Genomic DNA, 19,642 nt, shown 5'->3' with positions numbered 1-19,642 from the left:
GACATTTAAGTATTTTTTATAAATGTGCCTTAGAGTAAATATTACTAGGGTGCATTTTGAGACAAATCAATAGCACTGACATATTTTAAGATATGTCAGTGCAAGTTTCTTACAGTTAAAACAGAACAGATATGCATTGCCTTGTCTGTGAACTGTGGTTGTATATTGTTATATACATAGACAGATGTTCAATAGTTTGGGGTCAATAAATTACTGAAAGTGACAGGAACTAAATGTTGTTCTTCTGAAATTTTCAATCATTAAAGAATCCTGAAAAAGACATACTGTATCACAGTTTCCACAAAAAAAAAAAAAAAAAAAAAATATTGGATTAAGAATATTAAGCAGCACAACTGTTTTCAACACCGATAATCATAAGAAATATTTCGTTACATTGTTATTTCATGCATGATGAAAACATCCCCACTTTTAGGATATGTCATAAGACAAATTATAACCAAGTTGTAAATTCAAATAGTCCTAAAGTTTAATTTAGAAATATTTGCATTCCATCATGTTCTGTGTATTGAGCAAAGGTTGCTGGGATGTAATATGCATACCACTCAAATCTCCAATTACATAAACTGCTTGTTAACATATAAAAACATATTGTTGGGCTTTTAATATTTAATGGAAAGGAAGTTTAACTCCACACAGTAGTTTCTTCAAGAAATGAGCAGGTTAACTTGATGGGAGCATCTCTGAATCACTTTAATGTGACCTTGAGTGACGTTGGGCAGTTGCAGAGAGTGAAAGTGCGGCACTATCAACCACCCCAAGCTGGACAAAAGAGCAAACGGAAGTATAGATGTGTATTTTTCTACCAAAGCAGCAGCTCATACAATAAAGTGGTTGTGTTATACACATAACAAAAACATGAGGCAAAATGCGTATCTATTCCCCCTTTCATTCAAGTACTCTAGCTCACAAAATCACAACGTCCACTCTCAAGAGGAGTCTGGGACCAACACTCACACACAAACACTGAGCTCCAGTAACACAAATACAAAGGCATTCATTCTCAAGTCACGCACAATTTCCCAGGATGCTAAGGGAACTAGACAAAGGGAGTCATTTAATTGAATAAGTGTGCTAGAAAGTAGCAAATGATTTAAGGACAAAAAAAATAATTAAAACCAAATAATTTCATGGTAACAGAAACTATGAAAGGCCATTTAGGCTGGATAATAGAAAGAAAGAAAAAAGGTAATTACTGCTGTTTGCCTGGGATACGGTAATAAAAGGACGGGTCACTCAATTACCATGGTTCCAGGCAACAGAAAGGGCATGAGGCTTGTTCACCCACAGAGGTGGCCTCTGCAGAGCATTGAAATGACCAGCACATTAATTACCTCCAAAAGTGTCTTTTTTTCTTTAAACTGAGCTCCAAAGACTCAGCCTCAAAGGGGAATACAAAAGAGGCTGATAGAGGAATAAAAAAGAGAGAACAAACCTCCATGGACCATCTTAAGGAATGGGGATGTGTTTTGACTGCTGAAACACACTAATTCCAAAGTTAAAACATTATCCTAAAACAACAACATCTGAGATTAACTTTGTGCTTTTAAGGACATTCACGTTAGCACCAAGGCATTACCAGGCATCACTACATTTAAAAGATGTGCAAATAAATTCTACCATAAAATAAAATGGAACATCAAAATGACCTGTTCTTGGTAAAATTATAATGAAACCCACATGACCTCTCTAGAAACAATTCAGCTCAAAATCTACAACATGACAGCTAGAGAGACAGAATTTATGTAAAACCATAAGTCTTCTTGATATATTTATATATATATATATATATATATATATATATATATATATATATATATATATACAGTATGATTATTATTCTTGAACACCAAATAATCATAATAGAATGATTTCTGAAGAGTCATGTGACACTGAAGACTGGAGTAATGATGCTGAAAATTCACCCTTTTTTTTTTGTATTTTTGAATCAAATAAATGCAACCCCGGTGAGTATAAGAGACATTAAAAAATCATGCTGACCATACTTTTGTGTTTATGGCTTTATTCTTACTGAAGGCCAAAAGAGATTAAAAAAAAAGGGAGAGGGAGTGACTAGTCATGTGTGGAAAGGAGTATCCGGTTGTAAATATGGAAGCGGTCTGTCTATTTAGACCTTGAGATTTCCTCTGAGGTCCCAGCCAGGAACTTGTTTTGGAATCCTGGAGGCTGCTGCTGCCTCCACATTTTTCAGCCAACACTCACCTCACAAGCTACATCCTGTGACTCACCATATCAGACACAGTTCCTGGCCTGGATTTTTCCTTATTTCATCAGTGTGAACTACATACATCAAAAGAATGGATTTTGAAAGCCATTTGCAGATTTTCAGGCTGCCACTGAAAGATTTAGAACATACTCTTTTTGAAGTTCAGTTTTTGCTTAATCTTCCTGTGACTTACAGCTCACCCTCTCTAACCTTTTTAACTCCCACTCACCAATTTTTCAGAAAGCACATTGCTTCCCCAGAACTGACCACAAGGAAAAACAATACTTCTGGATGGATAGTTTGCTGTTTCAGCTTCTGTTATGAGAGAAAACATGATAAGAACCATTGTATGCCATGAGTGGGTTATTGAAGAGTTTTAGTTTAATAGCAGAATTGCACAAAAAGTGCTGTTTTGAATGACTTTTGTGCCAGATATATATAAACTCCTGCTGGGCATTAATATCTGTGAACCAGACTGGAGATTTTATAATAATACAAATTACAGCAAGGAAACATCCATATGAAAAAATATGTGTGCAACCTTTAAAAGAAGTGCATATCAGAATATCAGTATAGTGACATCACAAAACCTGGATAACTAACTAAGCATATCACACAGCCCTGTAAAAATGTGATTGTACTTCCAGAGGATAAAAAGCCTGCCTTTGTTTGAGTCCACAGCTGTATTTTATGAGTCACAAGGTTCTCAAGCTGAGTTCATGATGATGCATGCTGGTTTCGAGTGGAAATCATTTGTTCTTCGCTTTGGCCATGCTGATCAGATGTCATAGCAAAAAGAACATATTCTGTTGGCTACTGCTCACACAAATAATCCGATCCATCTGGGCAATGCTCATGTCAGATGTGGGAGCTAGCCGTCATCCGATTCATTACACAACCAGTGAGCTCAGTGTTCACGCTCCCTCACAGTCATAACAAAACTATGCTTGTTTAAAAGTGGCCAGTGTGCAGAGTGACGCAATGTGGTATATCCTGTATTTTAGACATTGTGGCAAGAAGAGATTATTTATATGACAATTTCTGAGTCATTTGGGGCAGAGGTGTAAAAATACAAGTTTTATCCCCTGGCTCCTTATGAGAGAATTAAATAATGACTTCAACAGAGTGCCTTAACCACAAAGCTTATAGATATAGATTTTTTTTTGCTTTACTGTTTGGACTTCCATTTTGCCCCAACTGTAAATTTCTGTGTAATTAATTTGTACATACATTGAATATACTAATTAAGAATGGTTTTACATACTCTAAACATGTAAAAAGCTGCAGTCGGTAAGATTATGCTCACCAAGGCTGCATTTATTTAATCAAAAATACATTAAAACAGTAATATTTTGAAATATTATTCTAATTTAAAACTGTTTTATTAATATTATTTTTATTATATTTTATTAATGCAATTTACTAATGCAATGCACAGCTGAATTCTGAAGTCTTCCGTGTCACATGATTCTTAAGAAATTGTTCCAGCATGATGATTTGTTGCTCTAGAAATTTCTTATTGATATCAATTTTGAAAATGTTTGTGCTGCTTAATATTTTTTGGGAAGTGTGATACATTTTTTTTTATTATTATTAATTCAAGATTCTCTGATGAAACGAAAGTTCAAAAGATCTGCATTTATTTGAAACAGAAATAGTTTGTAATATTATAAATGTCTTTATTGTCACTTTAGATCAATTTATTGCATCCTTACTGAATAAAAGGACACATTTATTCAAAAGGAAGAAAAAAGGTTCGTACAACAGGCTCAATTTACCTATTTACATAAAGCAAAAGTAAAACAAAGTTTTGGATGTGGTGTTCATGAAGAAATTCATAAAGTTGAATTTTTTACCTATAAACATCAAATGCTATCCTCTTGTAATCTGTTCAAGTAAAGTGCCCACAACCAAGATAACCTGCCCACAAAGTCAGCAAACTAACAAAGATGGGAACTCTGTGGGCAGACTGCAAGGTTATGCACCCTACAACTCCCAGTCTGAAACACCATTTACATTTATTGACTATTGTAAAAAAATGTAAATTAAGAAAAGAATATTTGTTATTTAATTATAGATAGCTTTATTATTTAATTATTCACACCAGTAAAGTTTATATTTCAGTGTATCGTGATTATTTGTCATTTCGGTTGTTTTAAAATATGCTGCTAAATTGTTGAGCTCCTTACACACTGTAATTAAAAATCTGGATTATAAGATTTATTTATATTTTAACTAATAAAAATGCTGGCTTCTAAGCATATGCAGACAATCTACACTTGCAACCTAATAAAATTAGAATGTTGTGGACAAGTTCATTTATTTTAGTAATTCAACTCAAACTGTGAAACTCCTGTATTAAAAATTCAATGCACACAGACTGAAGTAGACCATGTTGAAGGTTCAATGTTTTGAGTTGATTAGCTGATTGGCATGCTACCATTTTCTTATTTCTTGAGCAGTGTTGGGTATAGTTACTTTGGAAAGTAGTTAGTTAGGTTACAACGTTACCACCAATTAAAAGTAATCAGTTATGATACAGCGTTACCTATTCATAAAAGTAACGCGTTAGAGTACTCATGCGTTACCAAAAATTAAAAGCCGTTTGCAGCGGCTCACACACGACAGACACAGCCCCCGGCCCCTTTAAATGCACCTAGAAGTCGTGACTCCCGACAATGAATAACGTCATTCATCCGACTAAATTAACACTGCAGGATAACAATAACAGAAAAGACAGTCAGGAATCGGCTATTCCACATGGCGTTTTATTTATTTATTATCACAGAACATATTATTAATCAAAATTCGCACCTAACGTTACCCAGCCCGGGTAGCCTAGGCTACTGTATATTATGAGCACCACAAGACAACTCCTGATTTTTCTTTAACTTTAAATAATGCAGTTATCAAAGTACAAGTATGCTTACTTGTAAACACAACCTTAAACAGGCTTGCAGATTTAAATCCATTTAGAAATGATGAACAACCAGCCAGCCAATGATCTAATAGAAATTAACAGCTGCCTGTCAAACAAAAATGATAACAAACCGAATTAAATCCTTCACCGCCACACAGGCAAATGACAAATCGCTTAATAGCCGAACTAATTATTATTAAAGTGTCACTCACAGTCACAAGCCTAAATTTCCTTTTAACACAGTCCTCTTACATTTACTCTTCAAAGTAGTGATTAAAACGTAGCGTTAGATTTGAGGTAGAATTTTTGGCGGTCGACAGAAGCTTTTCACCAAAGCAGAGTGTGCATTTTACCCTTATGTTCTTTTCTTTTTCGTTGACAAATTGAAAATAATGTGCGTACTTCCATAAACCAAACGCTGTCCTCTCTGCCATCTTGCCGGGAGTTCGAAAAAAAAAAAAAAACCACACACACAGGGTCAGGTGCAGGGCACAGACGCATCACAGCCATTGACTTTACGATCACAGAGCTTCGGCTCCGCTGATACTGTACATCCGCAGGTGGCACAGTAGACCTAGGACTACTGTCTGACAAAAAGCAGGCTGCAGTCGGGATTTTCCTTTCCTTAAAATAACGGATTACTTTTTTTTTTAAATAACGAAGTTACTGATTACTTACGCACGAAACTAACGCGTTAAGTTACAAATTTCAGGAAAAAAGTAATTAGAGTACTCTAACGCGTTACTTTGTAACGCGTTACCCACAACACTGTTCTTGAGATAATGAATTGATTGGCTTTTGTTAAATGTGAGCCAAAATCATCACAGTTAAAAGAACCAAGTCTTAAACTACTTTAGTCTGTGCGCATTGAATACATAATAATACATAAGTTTCACAATTTTTAGTTGAACTACTGAAATAAATAAATTAACTGTTTAACTGCATTCTTATTTATTGAGATGCACCTGTACTTAAAGGAATAGTTCACCCAAAAAAGGAAAATGTACTCACTTTCAGGCCATTCGAGATGTAAATGTATTTGACTTTTTCGTTATCTTAATCAGAACAGATTTGGAGAAATATAAAATTGATATTACTTGTTCACCAATGAATCCTCTGCAGTTAATGGGTGTTGTTAGAATGAAAGTTCAAATCTTCTGTAATGCATCTCTGAGCTGAATAAAATTATTACTTTCTTTAAAAAACATTTACTGACCCCTAACTTGTTAATGGTAGTGTACATTAAGACATTGATTGGTCTTTTTACTCAATCCAACTAGATTTTCTTTACAGAGTACTCACAAACACCCTCTACAGGACAGTATAAAAAGCAATTGGCAGCATTTGCTGGCTAGGAAAATTGTGAAATAAATGTAAAAATATGTTTTTTTTTTCATTTTAAAAAGCAATGAAAACAAGAACCAGGATCTCTGCATCATTGATACTTAAAACAGGACATAAATGAGCGATATTACAGAGGTGAAAGAAGGCAGACTTAGTGAGAGAAGAAATGTGGGGAACGAAGGAAAGAGAAGAATCGAAAACTATATCCAGGTTATTAACTGTGGTGGAAGGTCGAACAAGATGCCAACGATGTCAACACAGAAGTGAGCTACTATTTTAGGTGAATCAACAAGAAGTAGATATGTTTTATCAGTATTGAGTTTGAGAGAATTACTGGACATCCAAGCAAGCATTTATACCATTGGTACAAGCAGATATGGGGTTAGTGGGGAAATGAGTTATGTTGAGAAAAGATATGGGCGTCACGGGGAACACCGTGTGAGACAGAAGCAGAAGTGGACTTGGCAGATACAGATGCAATGCTGATGGTCAGACAGGTAGGAAGTGAACCAGGAAAAAAAAAAAGAAAGAAAGAAATGAATGAATACATAAGAATATTAATACCAACTTTGTTCTCTTTGGTGGAATGGTTAAGGGAACTAAATGACAAACATTTCAAGCCCTCCAAAATATTATTTCTCTAGCTGAGTAAACTTTAAGATCTACCGTTAAACCTTGTGAAGTTCGAAAACAATATGGATTTATTTTGATGAAAAATTGAAAAAAGGCCAGAGCTAAAACTTAAGAGCCCCTTCCAGATTAGTGACCCAATATAATTATAATATCAGCATCATCATCCAATGAGGTTACATTTCAACATCCTGTGCAATCAGCCTGAACTCACTAATAAAAGAAGGCACTCTTTCTATTAATTCACTATCAGCTCAGCTTCACCACATGTGCACAAGTCATATTAGATTTAGTGTACCTTCGTCCGCCAGCCCAGTGATGAATCAGATCCAAATCATGGCAGGATTTGGCAAGCAGAGCAAAAGAGCTTTCCGCCTCGTTTCTCCAGTTCCCTCTGACAAAGGAGTGAGCAAAATGATAGAACCCCACCTATCAGAGAAGACAGGGCTGACACAACACAGAGAGACACGCAGCACACGCACACCGCAAACATATTAAACACATCCTACTGGTTCCAGATGTTGAATGTGGATGACATCGCCAATCACACCGCTGTCAATCAGCCCCTGAAATGTTGAAAAAATATATGTTCTCTTCTGCCTGAGACTTGCTATAGTTGTTTATTAAGACTTAAAGAAAAGTGTAACTACTTTAATTCTGTGGATGACAGGGTCGTATCGGAGAACATGGCACACTGTGAGCATGACACCACTCTGAATGCAAGCCTCTACAATCTCTGTGCAGTCCTCCTCTGTAACCTTAAAAACCATTAGAAAATAATCAGTATTTATGTAGTAATAAAATTAAATCGTAAACATATCATGGACAATACTACAGATGTCTGTAATTCAAGAGAGTGAAGAGGAACAATCTAGTTCAATGTGGTTTCATATAGTTTTTAAAATCTTTTATACTAATATAGTTCTAACATTTTTCACAAACATTGTGAATGATTAATTTACAAATATCATGAAGTGTTTGGGGAATCACATCACATCACAGTCAGAATATACTGTATTTCCCCTCTGTTCTCAGCTCCAACCACGATAACATCTACAACTGATGACATTATAGCAGATCCCTGCTGATTTAACAGCACTGGGGTTGGACACGATAATGTTAACCGCTGGGGAATAAGCTATATATTTCTTTATTAGGGTGTTTTACTACCATTTGCCTTTAGCTTCCCTTTTTGGTGGAGATTCCTAAAACCTTTGAACTTTTCTCCAATGGAATGTGATATTTTGAATGTTGTCTATTAAACATCCGCCAGTTGCTTTAGAGAAGTTGGAGGAGGCATTCTACTTCTCCCTCTTTTCTCCATAATATTCAAATCTGGTGATTGAGCTGGCCAGGGCAGATGTTGAAGTTTATTTTGGTGCTCCATCGCATTTTAACACTGGTGTCTGATTCAAGTTTTAGCATATGCAGCTCTTTATTAAATGTTGGCACTGTGAAGTTCCCTTTGGTTGTTTTTTTGTGGAAAGGTCTTCAGTGTGAATATTAATGTTTGCTCTCACTTTGCAGCAGCAGTTCTGTGTTGTTTGGACACAATCTTAATATTTGAGGCACCCTGTGATTCACTTTAATTTTTCTCTACTATTTTTCTTCACTGATGAACTCTTGCCATACTTTGTGTATGTACTCATAATCAAAAATATTGTTCTTTTTAAATCACAAAAAAATTTGGTTCATAAGGTTAGACACTCGTGCTACACTGGCTTTTTTGAAGTCTGATAAGTCGCTTGTGTTAAACAATGTTAAACAATACTATGAGAATGTAGACATCCAAAAGATAAGTGAAAGATAATTGCAAAGTATTTTATATATATATATATATATATACAATACAGACCAAAAGTTTGGACACACCTCCTCATTCAAAGAGTTTTCTTTATTTTCAAGTCACACTGAAGGCATCAAGGGCTATTTGACCAAGAAGGAGAGTGATGGGGTGCTGCACCAGATGACCTGGCCTCCACAGTCACCGGACCTGAACCCAATCCAGATGGTCTAGGGGTGAGCTGGACCGCAGACAGAAGGCAAAAGGGTCAACAAGTGCTAAGCATCTCTCAGGGAACTCCTTCAAGACTGTTGGAAGACCATTTCAGGAGACTACCTCTTGAAGCTCATCAAGAGAATGCAGAGAGTGTGCAAAGCAGTAATCAAAGCAAAAGGTGGCTACTTTGAAGAACCTAGAATATGACATATTTTCAGTTGTTTCACACTTTTTTGTTATGTATATGTGTGTGTAGCCTTCGCAAATTATATGTCCTAATAATGAATGTTCACATAATTTTGTCGTTTTACATTTGAGCAATGAAGTTTAATTACACAAGAGCAACACTTGAACGAACTTGCCATCATTTACTGGTCATGTCGTTCCAAACCCGGATACATTTCTTCCATGGAATGCATAATATTTTTAACTAACTTTACACACACACTCAAACAAACAAACCTGAAAAATCTCCAACTAATGAATGAACAGTTTATTTTAGTCAGATATTTTTAATGACATTTGCATTGAATGACAATTAGTATCTTTTTCTTACATTTTGCATTTAATTTATTATTTAATTTAATTTTCATTTATTTGCTAATTCCTCTTGTGGATGTGCATGATAAATACAGTTTTAAGATGTGCAATTTAAAGTAACTGTACAGTTTAATGCATCCTTGCTAAATAAAAGTTTATTTATTTATTTATTTTTAATCTCACTGACCTCAAACTTTTAAATGGTAGTGTATGATTTTACATAGTTCAGTCTGCTTATTCTTTTTTTTAAGTCCCACTTTTTCTATTAGAAAAAAAAAAGTTTTGTAAAACAGATTCAATGTACCTATTTACATAGAGCAGGGTTTTTTTAACCTTCAAAAGTAGCAATTACAATGCACTGTTCCAGTAACCTGCCCACAAAGTCAGCAAACTAACAAGGATGGGAACTGTGTGGACAGACTACAAGGTTATGACACCCTACAGCTCACTGTGACATGTCACCTCTCCCAATCTGAAACACCATTTACATTTAGTGACTAATGTATAAAGTTACTATTATATAACGATAGAATATTTTATTACCACATTGTCAAAGGTTATATTTCATGTGTTTCAATCATCATTTGTCATTGCTGTTGGTACATTGTACTAAATGGTTTAGCTCCTCACACACTATCATTTTAAATAACTGAAAATCTGGACTTCAATAAATGGGGAAAATAACATATAGGCTTCTAGGCATATGCAAACAATCCACTTAATTTGACTGTCAGCCACTAAAAGAGAAACAGATTTTAAAGATGAAAATGTAAAATAAATTTTTTCCCTAAAATATTTGATGAATATATTGCTGTGTAATAAGAATACAATTTCCCCGCCTCACTGTTTTGTGTATTTAGTTGATAAATTAAGTAATGCTGTATTATTTTATGTCCTGGAATTACCTTATATAGGCAATGATGTAACGGTTACAAATGTGTTTTTTTATAACACAAATAAAATTTGTGTAATAAATAAAAGTGTTGTAATATTCACCCAACAGTATTGTGAGTGTTAGGCTGGAAAGTGATGTGTGTGCAAGAGCAGAAGCTGCTGCACAGAGACTAATTTAGTATTAAAGATATGAGAATGAGACTGCGCTAAATATCACTCTACAAATAACTTATCTGTGCTCAAAAAAAGAGAAGAAAACATGTATTAGAGCAATTTTTAAAATAAGTAAAATATTTCCACTTCTACAGAGAGAAACTGAAATAATTAAATGTATTTTTATAACAAAATGTGCCTCCTGGGGCATTAATTTATCATAATGAGAAAGAACAGACAAGACATGAGTCTTCTGGTTAAAGTTGTAATTATTTATAACTTCAGATTTGACTTACTTTACCTGAGAATAATAAAAAAGTAAAGGTTTCAAGTTATGCACCATAAAAAAAATACATTCAAACTGAACAAAACTGACAACATACAATGATTTTATTTAGGTAATTAATAATTCCTCATAATCATTTTGATGACACAACAATCTAGTTCAGTTTTACATTAATAATTCAAGTATCATTCATACATACTATGCAAGAAATGTGATTCAACATTTACTGTTGTTTAATAATTCCTCTGAATAAAACAGACAACACATTTGACACAGTTGGTCTATTTCTAAAATCACAGAATAAATGATAAAAAAATTATTGTAAGTCGTGCCTAGAGCAACAAAGACGATTTGAATATGTAGTGGAATATAAAATAAATCCACACTATGTAGATTTGGTTTTTCTCATACATAAAAACATTTATCTGCTCTCTCCATCACATGGGTCGTCACAGAACACAACTCTGCTTTCCATGCGGGCGCGTTCAGCAGCAAACACTAGTTTATGACTTGCTAATGTCTCCTTAGGACCTGACCTAATCCGAGATGGGTCCTTATGCTATATTGAGAAAGAGAAAGGAAGCCTCAGGAGTGATCATATGAGATAAACATTGAGAAAACTATCTTCCAGATCCATCGTCTTACCTTCACAGCTGCAATGAAGGAGTCGATAAGGTGATAATCTGCTGCCCCGTGACCCCCAGTACCAAAGTTACCTGGAACTCTCATGTCTGCGGTGTATTTTGTGGTCTTTCTAGTAAGGAAGTCGAACACTTTGATCTCATATCCATTGTAGGACAGTTCCCCCTTGTGAAAGAAAGCGCAAATAGATGTTAAATCTCTTTAGAGACAGCCATCAAAAAGCTGAAATGGTGACACAAATGAACATGATGTCCAACCTTACTACCATGGATGGATGTTTTGCGAAGACATATTTCCTCTGTAAATGCTACCATGGTGAATGCAGCAGTCAAGCCTCCTTCAAATTCCATGTTCACTACCTGCGTCAAATCAAAAACTAAATACATTCTACTTTGTGGACAAGTGTAAAGGGAACATCTGACAGGCAAGTGTATAGGAGATACGCCAACCTGATTTGAGCACACGTCGTTGTCACATTCATACACACAGCGGCCGTAAGGTCCTGTTCTGAGGGCTTCAGTCACAGATTCAACATCAGGAACTGAGTTGGAGCAAATCACTGACACTGGCCAGCCAACAGCGCCCTGATTTATCAAGAAAATGTAATCCATAAAAGATTTGTTCTTTTTGGGCTATATATATCATATGAATATGAACTTCATTAAGCAGAGTGAAGAAAGTAATGTTGTGTCGCTTTTACAAAATTTAAGATGTTTTTAAAGAAGTATTTTATGCTCACCAAGGCTGCAGAATTATTGTATGAATAGAAAGTTTAAAAGAACAACATGCATTTAAAATATAAATCATTTGAAATATATTAAATATCTTTACTTAATTTAATTTACTTATCGATTTAATGTGTCCCAGCTGAATAAAAACCTTTTGAACATTAGTATACATGAATACATTACTCTTTTCACTTGATCCAAGTAGATTTTCTTTGCCGAGTACGCACAATCCCCCTCTACAGGACAGTCTATACAGCGATTCGCAGCATTTGCTGGCTAGGAAAATTGTGAAATACATATATATATATATATATATATATATATATATATATATATGTTTTTCATTTATATTTTGTAATTCATTTTGTTTCCCATTTAATATAAAAAAAATTATAATAATACAAAATAAAAAAGACCAACCTTGTTCTCTTTTGTGAAGTGGCTAAGAGACCCAAATGATGAAACTTTGATACACCTGTAAAATAAAACATTTAATTTTTAACCTCCCAAAAAATATTTAAGATCTACCTTAAAACTTACAAATATTGATACATAAAGAAGCTGGAAAAAAATGACTTGGATTTAATTTGATGATAATTCACAAAGTATTTCACTCAGTCTATCTGTTGATTTACTAACACTTTCTTCAGCTCCAACACACGTACACGAGTCATGTTACAATACAAGTGTACCTTCGTCCACCAGCCCAGTGATGAATCAGATCCAAATCATGGCAGGATTTGGCAAGCAGAGCAAAAGAGCTTTCCGCCTCGTTTCTCCAGTTCCCTCTGACAAAGGAGTGAGCAAAATGATAGAACCCCACCTATCAGAGAAGACAGGGCTGACACAACACAGAGAGCCACGCAGCACACGCACACCGCAAACATATTAAACACATCCTACTGGTTCCAGATGTTGAATGTGGATGACATCGCCAATCACACCGCTGTCAATCAGCCCCTGAAATGTTGAAAAAAAAATAATGTTCTCTTCTGCCTGAGACTTGCTTTAGTTGTTTATTAAGACTTAAAGAAAAGTGTAACTACTTTAATTCTGTGGATGACAGGGTCGTATCGGAGAACATGGCACACTGTGAGCATGACACCACTCTGAATGCAAGCCTCTACAATCTCTGTGCAGTCCTCCTCTGTAACCTTAAAAACCATAAGAAAATAATACTTATTTTATATAATAATAATAGATAAAATAACTATAAAATAAAACCATACACAAATCATGGACAATACCACAGGTGACTGTGGGTCAATGAAATATAAGTCTAGTTTATGTTCTCTTTATATTCATGTTGGTACATTTTTATGCCATTTTGAAGCTTAAAATGTATCAACTCATATATTTTTAATTTATATAATAAAAATTTTATGTAGAAAAAAATTCTCAAAGTAATTTTTTATGTTAATTTACAAATATTATTAAGCTTTTGGGGAATCAACTGACATGACATTTTATAGGCTAAAATATCCTTGCCTTGATGTCATAAATATTTTGGATAAAAGCGTCTGCTAAATGCATACATTTATAACTAATAATGAATGATTGAAATTACTTAATAAGGACCCCCCCCCCCCCCAAAAAAAAAAAATCATCAATCATCTTTTTTTTCTTCCAAGATGATATCAGGACAGTTAATACTTTTTTTTTTATTTCCAAGATGATATCAGGACAGTTAACAACCTTTTTTTTGCCATTAAAAATGTCTAAACTTTAACTCAGAAATATGCTTATGACAGAAGAGGATCCTTTAGATAATGTATCCAAGAACTGTATTTTTCAAAATGATTTTAAAACAAATAATAGGGCCCTACAAAAAATCATCATGTCATGGTGCCTTAATGCAAACACTTACAGCCATTGGTTTTTCCAGCAATACATGGTAGCCTTTCTTAGCTAAAGCCACAGCAGGGTCCTGAAGAACAATAAAATGGTTGGACAATGAACCCATTCAAAAGCAGAAAAAAATAAGTGCAAGTTATACATTAACCAGTTAAAAAAAAAAAAAATAGCTGAGCACACCATGCTGACTGACAGAAGTCAGTATCATGTGAACATTAACCAACCACACATGGAAGTCACATACCTTGTGAAGACGATCAGGAGTGCAGATCAATACTGCATCTGCAAATTTCTCTCTCTCTACTATGGAATGCCAATCTATGTGAAAACAAAAAAAATCAAGTCCCTTCTAAAGGAAACAGATGCATTAATGTTACTGTAACAGAAAGCCAGACATACCATTGAAAGTGTTTTCATCTGCTACTTTGTGACGTGCCTGAAGTTTCTTTCGAGCAAAATCCCTGGGGTCAGCAATTCCCACAACCTGAGAGTTATTGTCAAGGATATGTTTATTCACATGTAGATGAAACAGCAGAACTGATGTCTGTTAAAGTGAGATTAAAACAGAAGTCATACCCGCATTCGCTCAGGGAAGATCACAGCATAGTTTGAATAGTTTTCTCCTCTGTTACCAGCTCCAACCACGATCACATCCACAAGTGATGACATTATAGCAGATCCCTGCTGACATTAACAACAAACAGACTTATAATTTTAAATATTTCGAAAAAAAATCTTCCTACAACCAAATTATTAATAAAAACTAGATATACCTTCATAATTTGAATTATATCTTACATAGTCCCTTTGACATAATACCATGCAAAACAGACTGAAGATCTGTAAGGTTGTGACTTTGCTTTATAGGTGTGTTTATAAACTACACAGCATTATAAAGGTCAGTGTTACTCTATGATGGGTTAAATACTGGTTACCAGAGTGCAGTTAATCATTAAGCCATTTTTAGCATGGCATTGATAATAAACCATTTTTTTGCAGTGTCAAACAATATACTGTGTTCATCTGAAAACAGTGAAGTGAGCTGTCGTTTGTAAACGGGTCAAACGCTCTGTAATGTAGAAATAAATAAAGGTATCATGCATTCTCAAGGGTTACCTTGTTACCAACGAAATCCCTGTGCGCTTTAACAAATCGAAATTATCGGTCGTGAATCTGGTTTGTATGCTTTAAGTGCTTGGTTACGTGTATAAATACAAACTTAAAATATATACAAATACAAGTGAGAGTTCAAATATATACGAATACAAGTAAAACGGAGCACTCGGCTCATTCACAGTCTTGCAAGGTTACTTCCTTGTTTACGTTTGAGCGATGACGTTCAAATTACGCAAGAGCAACGCCTGATCAAAGACGGTAGAATGGAGTGGGGGAGCTATGACGTCAGTTTGTAGGCGGATCGGCTGTAAGCGTCGCACTGGTTACCTCGACAAAAAGGTTTTTTCATAGGCTTTTGAATTATCTCAAAGAATAAGATCTCTGTTCAAACATAGCCATTGAGATAATCTTCACAAAATAATAGTTTGTTAAAAAAATTAAAAGTTTTATGAATTCTGAAGCCTAAAAACAGACCACAGACGGCAGAACTAAACAGCTAACATTAGTGTATAAACGAACTGCAGCACACGGCTCAACACCACCACGCCTCCGACAACTTTTAAACTTATTTTTAGAAACATTTATTATTTTATTATTTATTAGACAAAGAACACGACTCGTGGACGTGAGTCTTATATCTGAGTTGGATTAGTATTAGGAAATCGCTGTAAAACCTTGATGTTTATTAGTAAAATGCAATTTAAGGAATAAAAAGTTTATTTGAGTCGGATATTTTCGATGATATTTAGCCTCCAGTTAATGAACTAATGTATTTATTACAGCTGCTTTTGTTTTCTGTCTAAAGTCTGTATTATTCCTTATTTCACATTGCATCTATTTGTTTATTTTTTTCATTCGATTTATATTGGGTTTTACAAATTCTAAAGGTAATCCTTCAGAAAAATTCTAATCTGAAATTACGTGAGATTAATACCGAGAAGTATCGCACTGCTCCCTCTCGTGGATTGAATCTGTAACGAGTTATAACTTTTCATTCAGTTTAATTTAATACACACATACACAAAATGTGCAAAAATTGTACAAAAACTGTATGTTTATTGTGTACGCTCTGTCTATGTCACACATTGGCTTTTTTCAGCTCTTACCTTTTTACAACTCACCCAAGTGTCACCTTAGCAGCCACATCATAAGTTTTGCTCAGGGCAAGGTGGTGGTGGGGTCATTCGAGAGAATAGAGGCGACAGACAGTTGAGGTGTGATAATTAGAAAGAAAGTGATAATTACTTGACTATTATTTGTTTTTGAAGACTGAAAGGAGTATTATGAACATCCTAACAAGAACCAGACTGAAGCCCATCAGTCTACTGTACAATATTATATACAGTATAACATTACACTGTGTCCTCTCCTCAAATCAGAAAACTTCTGAAGATCCTGACCCAAAAGTACAAATAGTTTCCAATGGAAATAACATCATCACGGTTAGATATCTTATCGTAAATGTATAACTTTTTCTTATCAAAGTAGAAAAACAATATGTATCACAGTTTCCACAAAACTGACACTGAGGACTGGAGTAATGGTTTTTATAAATTCAGCTTTGCCATCATAGGAATAAATGTTAAAATATTTTAAAATATCTTAAAATAGCAAAAAGTTAATATAAATTGTAAACACAACAATGACTTTGACTAAAACAAATAAATGATTTTCAAACACTTTCAATTATATTACTTGGACAATGATTTATTTAAAGTCTTAAATTATATACATTATATAAACATTTTCTATTTTTATATATTAAAAATGTTATTTATTCCTGTAATGGCAAAGCTGAGTTTTCAGCAGCCATTACTCCAGTCTTCAGTGTCACATGATCCTTCAGAAATCACTATAACATGCTGATATGGTGCAAAAGAAACCTTTCTTTAATTTAATATCAGTATGAAAACATCGATAAACACAGTTCTACATGGCTGCTGTCCACTTTAAGCCCAGTCTCTGTCAGAAGCCAAGCTTTTTCGAGTTTCTGCTGCCCATAGTTCTGCAGTGCAAAGCGCAGAAACATTTCAGCAAGGCGTTGTGTTCCCAGACCAGCCTCTACACATAGCAGGGCTTGTTCCTGGTGCAGGTCCAGGGCTTGAGAAAAGTCCTGTAAACCAGACTCTTCACGGCAACGCAACAACAGACTACTGCCTCTGCGGCAAAGGTCCTCTGCCCAAACCCTTTTCTCCTCTTTGCAATCTGAACTGTAGCCCTGGAAGACCTTATTCAGATCAGACACTGCCCTCTCTTGGAGGTCTGTCTCGCTTAGTAACGGTAAGATGAAGCAGAAAAGTATTTGTAAAACGGGATTCTAAAAAATGCATCTACCATTAAACTTCTAGTCATAAATGTACCCCTTGAATCCCCACATTAACACAGAATTAGAAAGGAAGTATTTTTTTTTTTAATGTCTAGTCTAGATATTTCCTGTAAAGCACTTTGGTTGTTTTAAATGTTTTTTTATAAATCTAAATAGTAAACTAAATAATATATGTTTGATATCTGCACCAGTGATGAAGATATAGATAGTCGTAATGATACAATTTAATTTTCAAGGATAAAATTAGTAAATTATGAATGATTTTAAATTATATTTGAAAGCCATTTTTTTTATTTAACAAGCTGGAACAACAAATTATCAGACTTTTGTTTGACGTTATGTTATGTCATGTCAAGTCAGCATAGGATAAGTAAGTCCTCTTCCATACAAAGCCTGCACAAAGTCTGTGTGCTCTTTAAGGATTGCAGTGAAGTCAAAGCAAGTAATTGAAATTTGCATAAATAAAAAAAGGAAACTACTGTATTTTTTTTGTTTCATAGAAACTGCGTCAGTGAGATAGAATCAGTGGTATGAATTCCTGTAAGCATTTACATCTTTTCCTCTGCATTTCACTATGAGGATCATAAATATTTCCTAATGTAAATGTAATGTACATTTTTTGTTTCTGAAAACAACATGCCCTCGTTACCTGAAGGGACAAACGGCACAGTTTCCCTTATTGCACTTCTGCTTGCTGGCCACACAGTATACATTTGGAAGAGGTGTGTCAGTGTTTTTCTAGAAGTGCTCGGTCTTGTAAAGATGTTACAGATAAAAGGGGCCACAGACAGCTAGTGTCTCCTGAATTGATCGGCTTCTTTACTAGCTGTAAGACACCAGAGAGATTACTTACTGTGAAGACAAAAATGTATATATTTTTTATCATAGACACATTTTAAGGTGAACTTTAAGAGAGATATAATCTGGCACCTGATGGGCATCATAGAGGAATCCTCGATGTAGCTGCAGTATTGCAAGGTGGCTGTGGTGCTGTGTGCTCAATGTTTAGCAGAAGACGGTAAGCCTCCTCAACACATCCAAGCATCTGCTGCGAGAATCTGAGGTCCATCTGCTCCAGGTTTTAACAAGAGCGTGCACACCAACAGCAGACCTGAAAGGAAGCACAAGAGACTGAATAAGATAGTAGCGTTCAGTTCTGCTCCTGTAGGTCAAAAGTTCTGCAGAGTTTAGTTACAACCTTAATTAAACAAACCTGAAACAGCTAATTAATGGAGGGCGACCACATGATCGGTTTTGCTGATAAATCGGCACTGATAAATGGGTTATCAGCAAAAATCCACACCAATAGTTTTTCTTGGTTGTTTCTCTTGCTGGAGTGGCTGAGAAGGTCTACTGTTATTATACAGTATGAGAACAGCCTCTAGAAGGCAGAATCACTGATGCCTCATGCTGTTGGTTTTGACATATGAGACTAAGAGCTGCATGAAGCAGGAGACTTTAGATGGGGATTTAAAACAGACCACCAAACAGCATGTTTTCATGCATTTAAATTGCTGACTGGATGCTGCATTATTGGAAAACAACAGTATGGTTGCCATCAAGGCTGAGAGGACGCTAACATATACCTCAAGTGGGTAAAACAATGTGACAAAAACACACACAAGTTTTTTTTTTTAAATGTGACATTACTAACCATCTAATAGTTTTTATCCAGCTGGTCACTTTTATTCATTTGTTATCCAACAAAGTTATAACATTTACTAATACAATTTTACATTTTTTTATTTTAAGTTGAATCTGTTTATATTAGTTAATGCACTATGAACTAACATTAATGTTAGTAGATGTATGTAAAAATTACAGTACATTTTCATGGTACAGTATTTTTTTGGTAATAAAGTTTAGCACTGTTTTACTTGGAGTGTTATGTTTGTTTTCATTCCGTATCCATTTTTAAAATTATTGGTTGAATAACTGGTTATCGGCCGGAGAGACGGTTTTCTC

At 34.9% G+C, this 19,642-nt stretch overlaps 1 protein-coding gene and 1 long non-coding RNA gene across 9 annotated transcripts; both read right to left on the bottom strand.

The window, feature by feature from the left end:
* Positions 1 to 7,442: 7,442 nt before the first annotated feature.
* On the bottom strand, positions 7,443 to 7,897 carry LOC113094752 (uncharacterized). Its single transcript, XR_003288149.1, has 3 exons — positions 7,790 to 7,897; positions 7,649 to 7,705; positions 7,443 to 7,568 (listed from the first exon to the last, which is right to left on the bottom strand). It is a non-coding gene; the product is annotated as an uncharacterized LOC113094752 (long non-coding RNA).
* Positions 7,898 to 11,092: 3,195 nt separating this feature from the next.
* zgc:154075 (Gfo/Idh/MocA family oxidoreductase) lies at positions 11,093 to 15,578 on the bottom strand. Of its 8 annotated transcripts, none has more exons than XM_026260358.1 (14): positions 15,352 to 15,578; positions 14,812 to 14,919; positions 14,635 to 14,719; positions 14,480 to 14,553; positions 14,249 to 14,308; positions 13,428 to 13,535; positions 13,285 to 13,341; positions 13,074 to 13,204; positions 12,802 to 12,856; positions 12,565 to 12,657; positions 12,103 to 12,237; positions 11,911 to 12,012; positions 11,657 to 11,818; positions 11,093 to 11,570 (listed from the first exon to the last, which is right to left on the bottom strand). In XM_026260358.1, the coding sequence occupies exons 2-14, from the start codon at positions 14,902 to 14,904 to the stop codon at positions 11,433 to 11,435; spliced, it is 1,293 nt and encodes a 430-aa protein (XP_026116143.1). In that variant the 5' UTR covers positions 14,905 to 14,919; positions 15,352 to 15,578; the 3' UTR covers positions 11,093 to 11,432. The 8 variants fall into 8 exon arrangements, with proteins under 8 accessions (XP_026116143.1, XP_026116145.1, XP_026116137.1 ...); XM_026260360.1 differs by having other exon boundaries at positions 14,812 to 14,916; XM_026260352.1 differs by lacking the exon at positions 15,352 to 15,578 and adding an exon at positions 15,013 to 15,129.
* Positions 15,579 to 19,642: the final 4,064 nt, after the last annotated feature.

This window comes from Carassius auratus, unplaced genomic scaffold, assembly GCF_003368295.1.
Source record: "Carassius auratus strain Wakin unplaced genomic scaffold, ASM336829v1 scaf_tig00215416, whole genome shotgun sequence".
Lineage (NCBI taxonomy): Eukaryota > Metazoa > Chordata > Actinopteri > Cypriniformes > Cyprinidae > Carassius > Carassius auratus.
Note: the sequence above shows the minus strand (reverse complement) of the source record. Positions and strands in the feature narration are given on the sequence as shown.

Coding starts and splice junctions, on each gene's coding strand:
- zgc:154075 (XM_026260352.1), bottom strand. CDS start 15,057: ATGGTATTATGTCAAAGGGACTATGTAAGATATAATTCAAATTAT. Junction 13,342..13,427: donor CTGTCATCCACAGAATTAAA/GTAGTTACACTT, acceptor TCAACATTTCAG/GGGCTGATTGACAGCGGTGT. Junction 11,819..11,910: donor CATCCATCCATGGTAGTAAG/GTTGGACATCAT, acceptor TTCTTTCACAAG/GGGGAACTGTCCTACAATGG.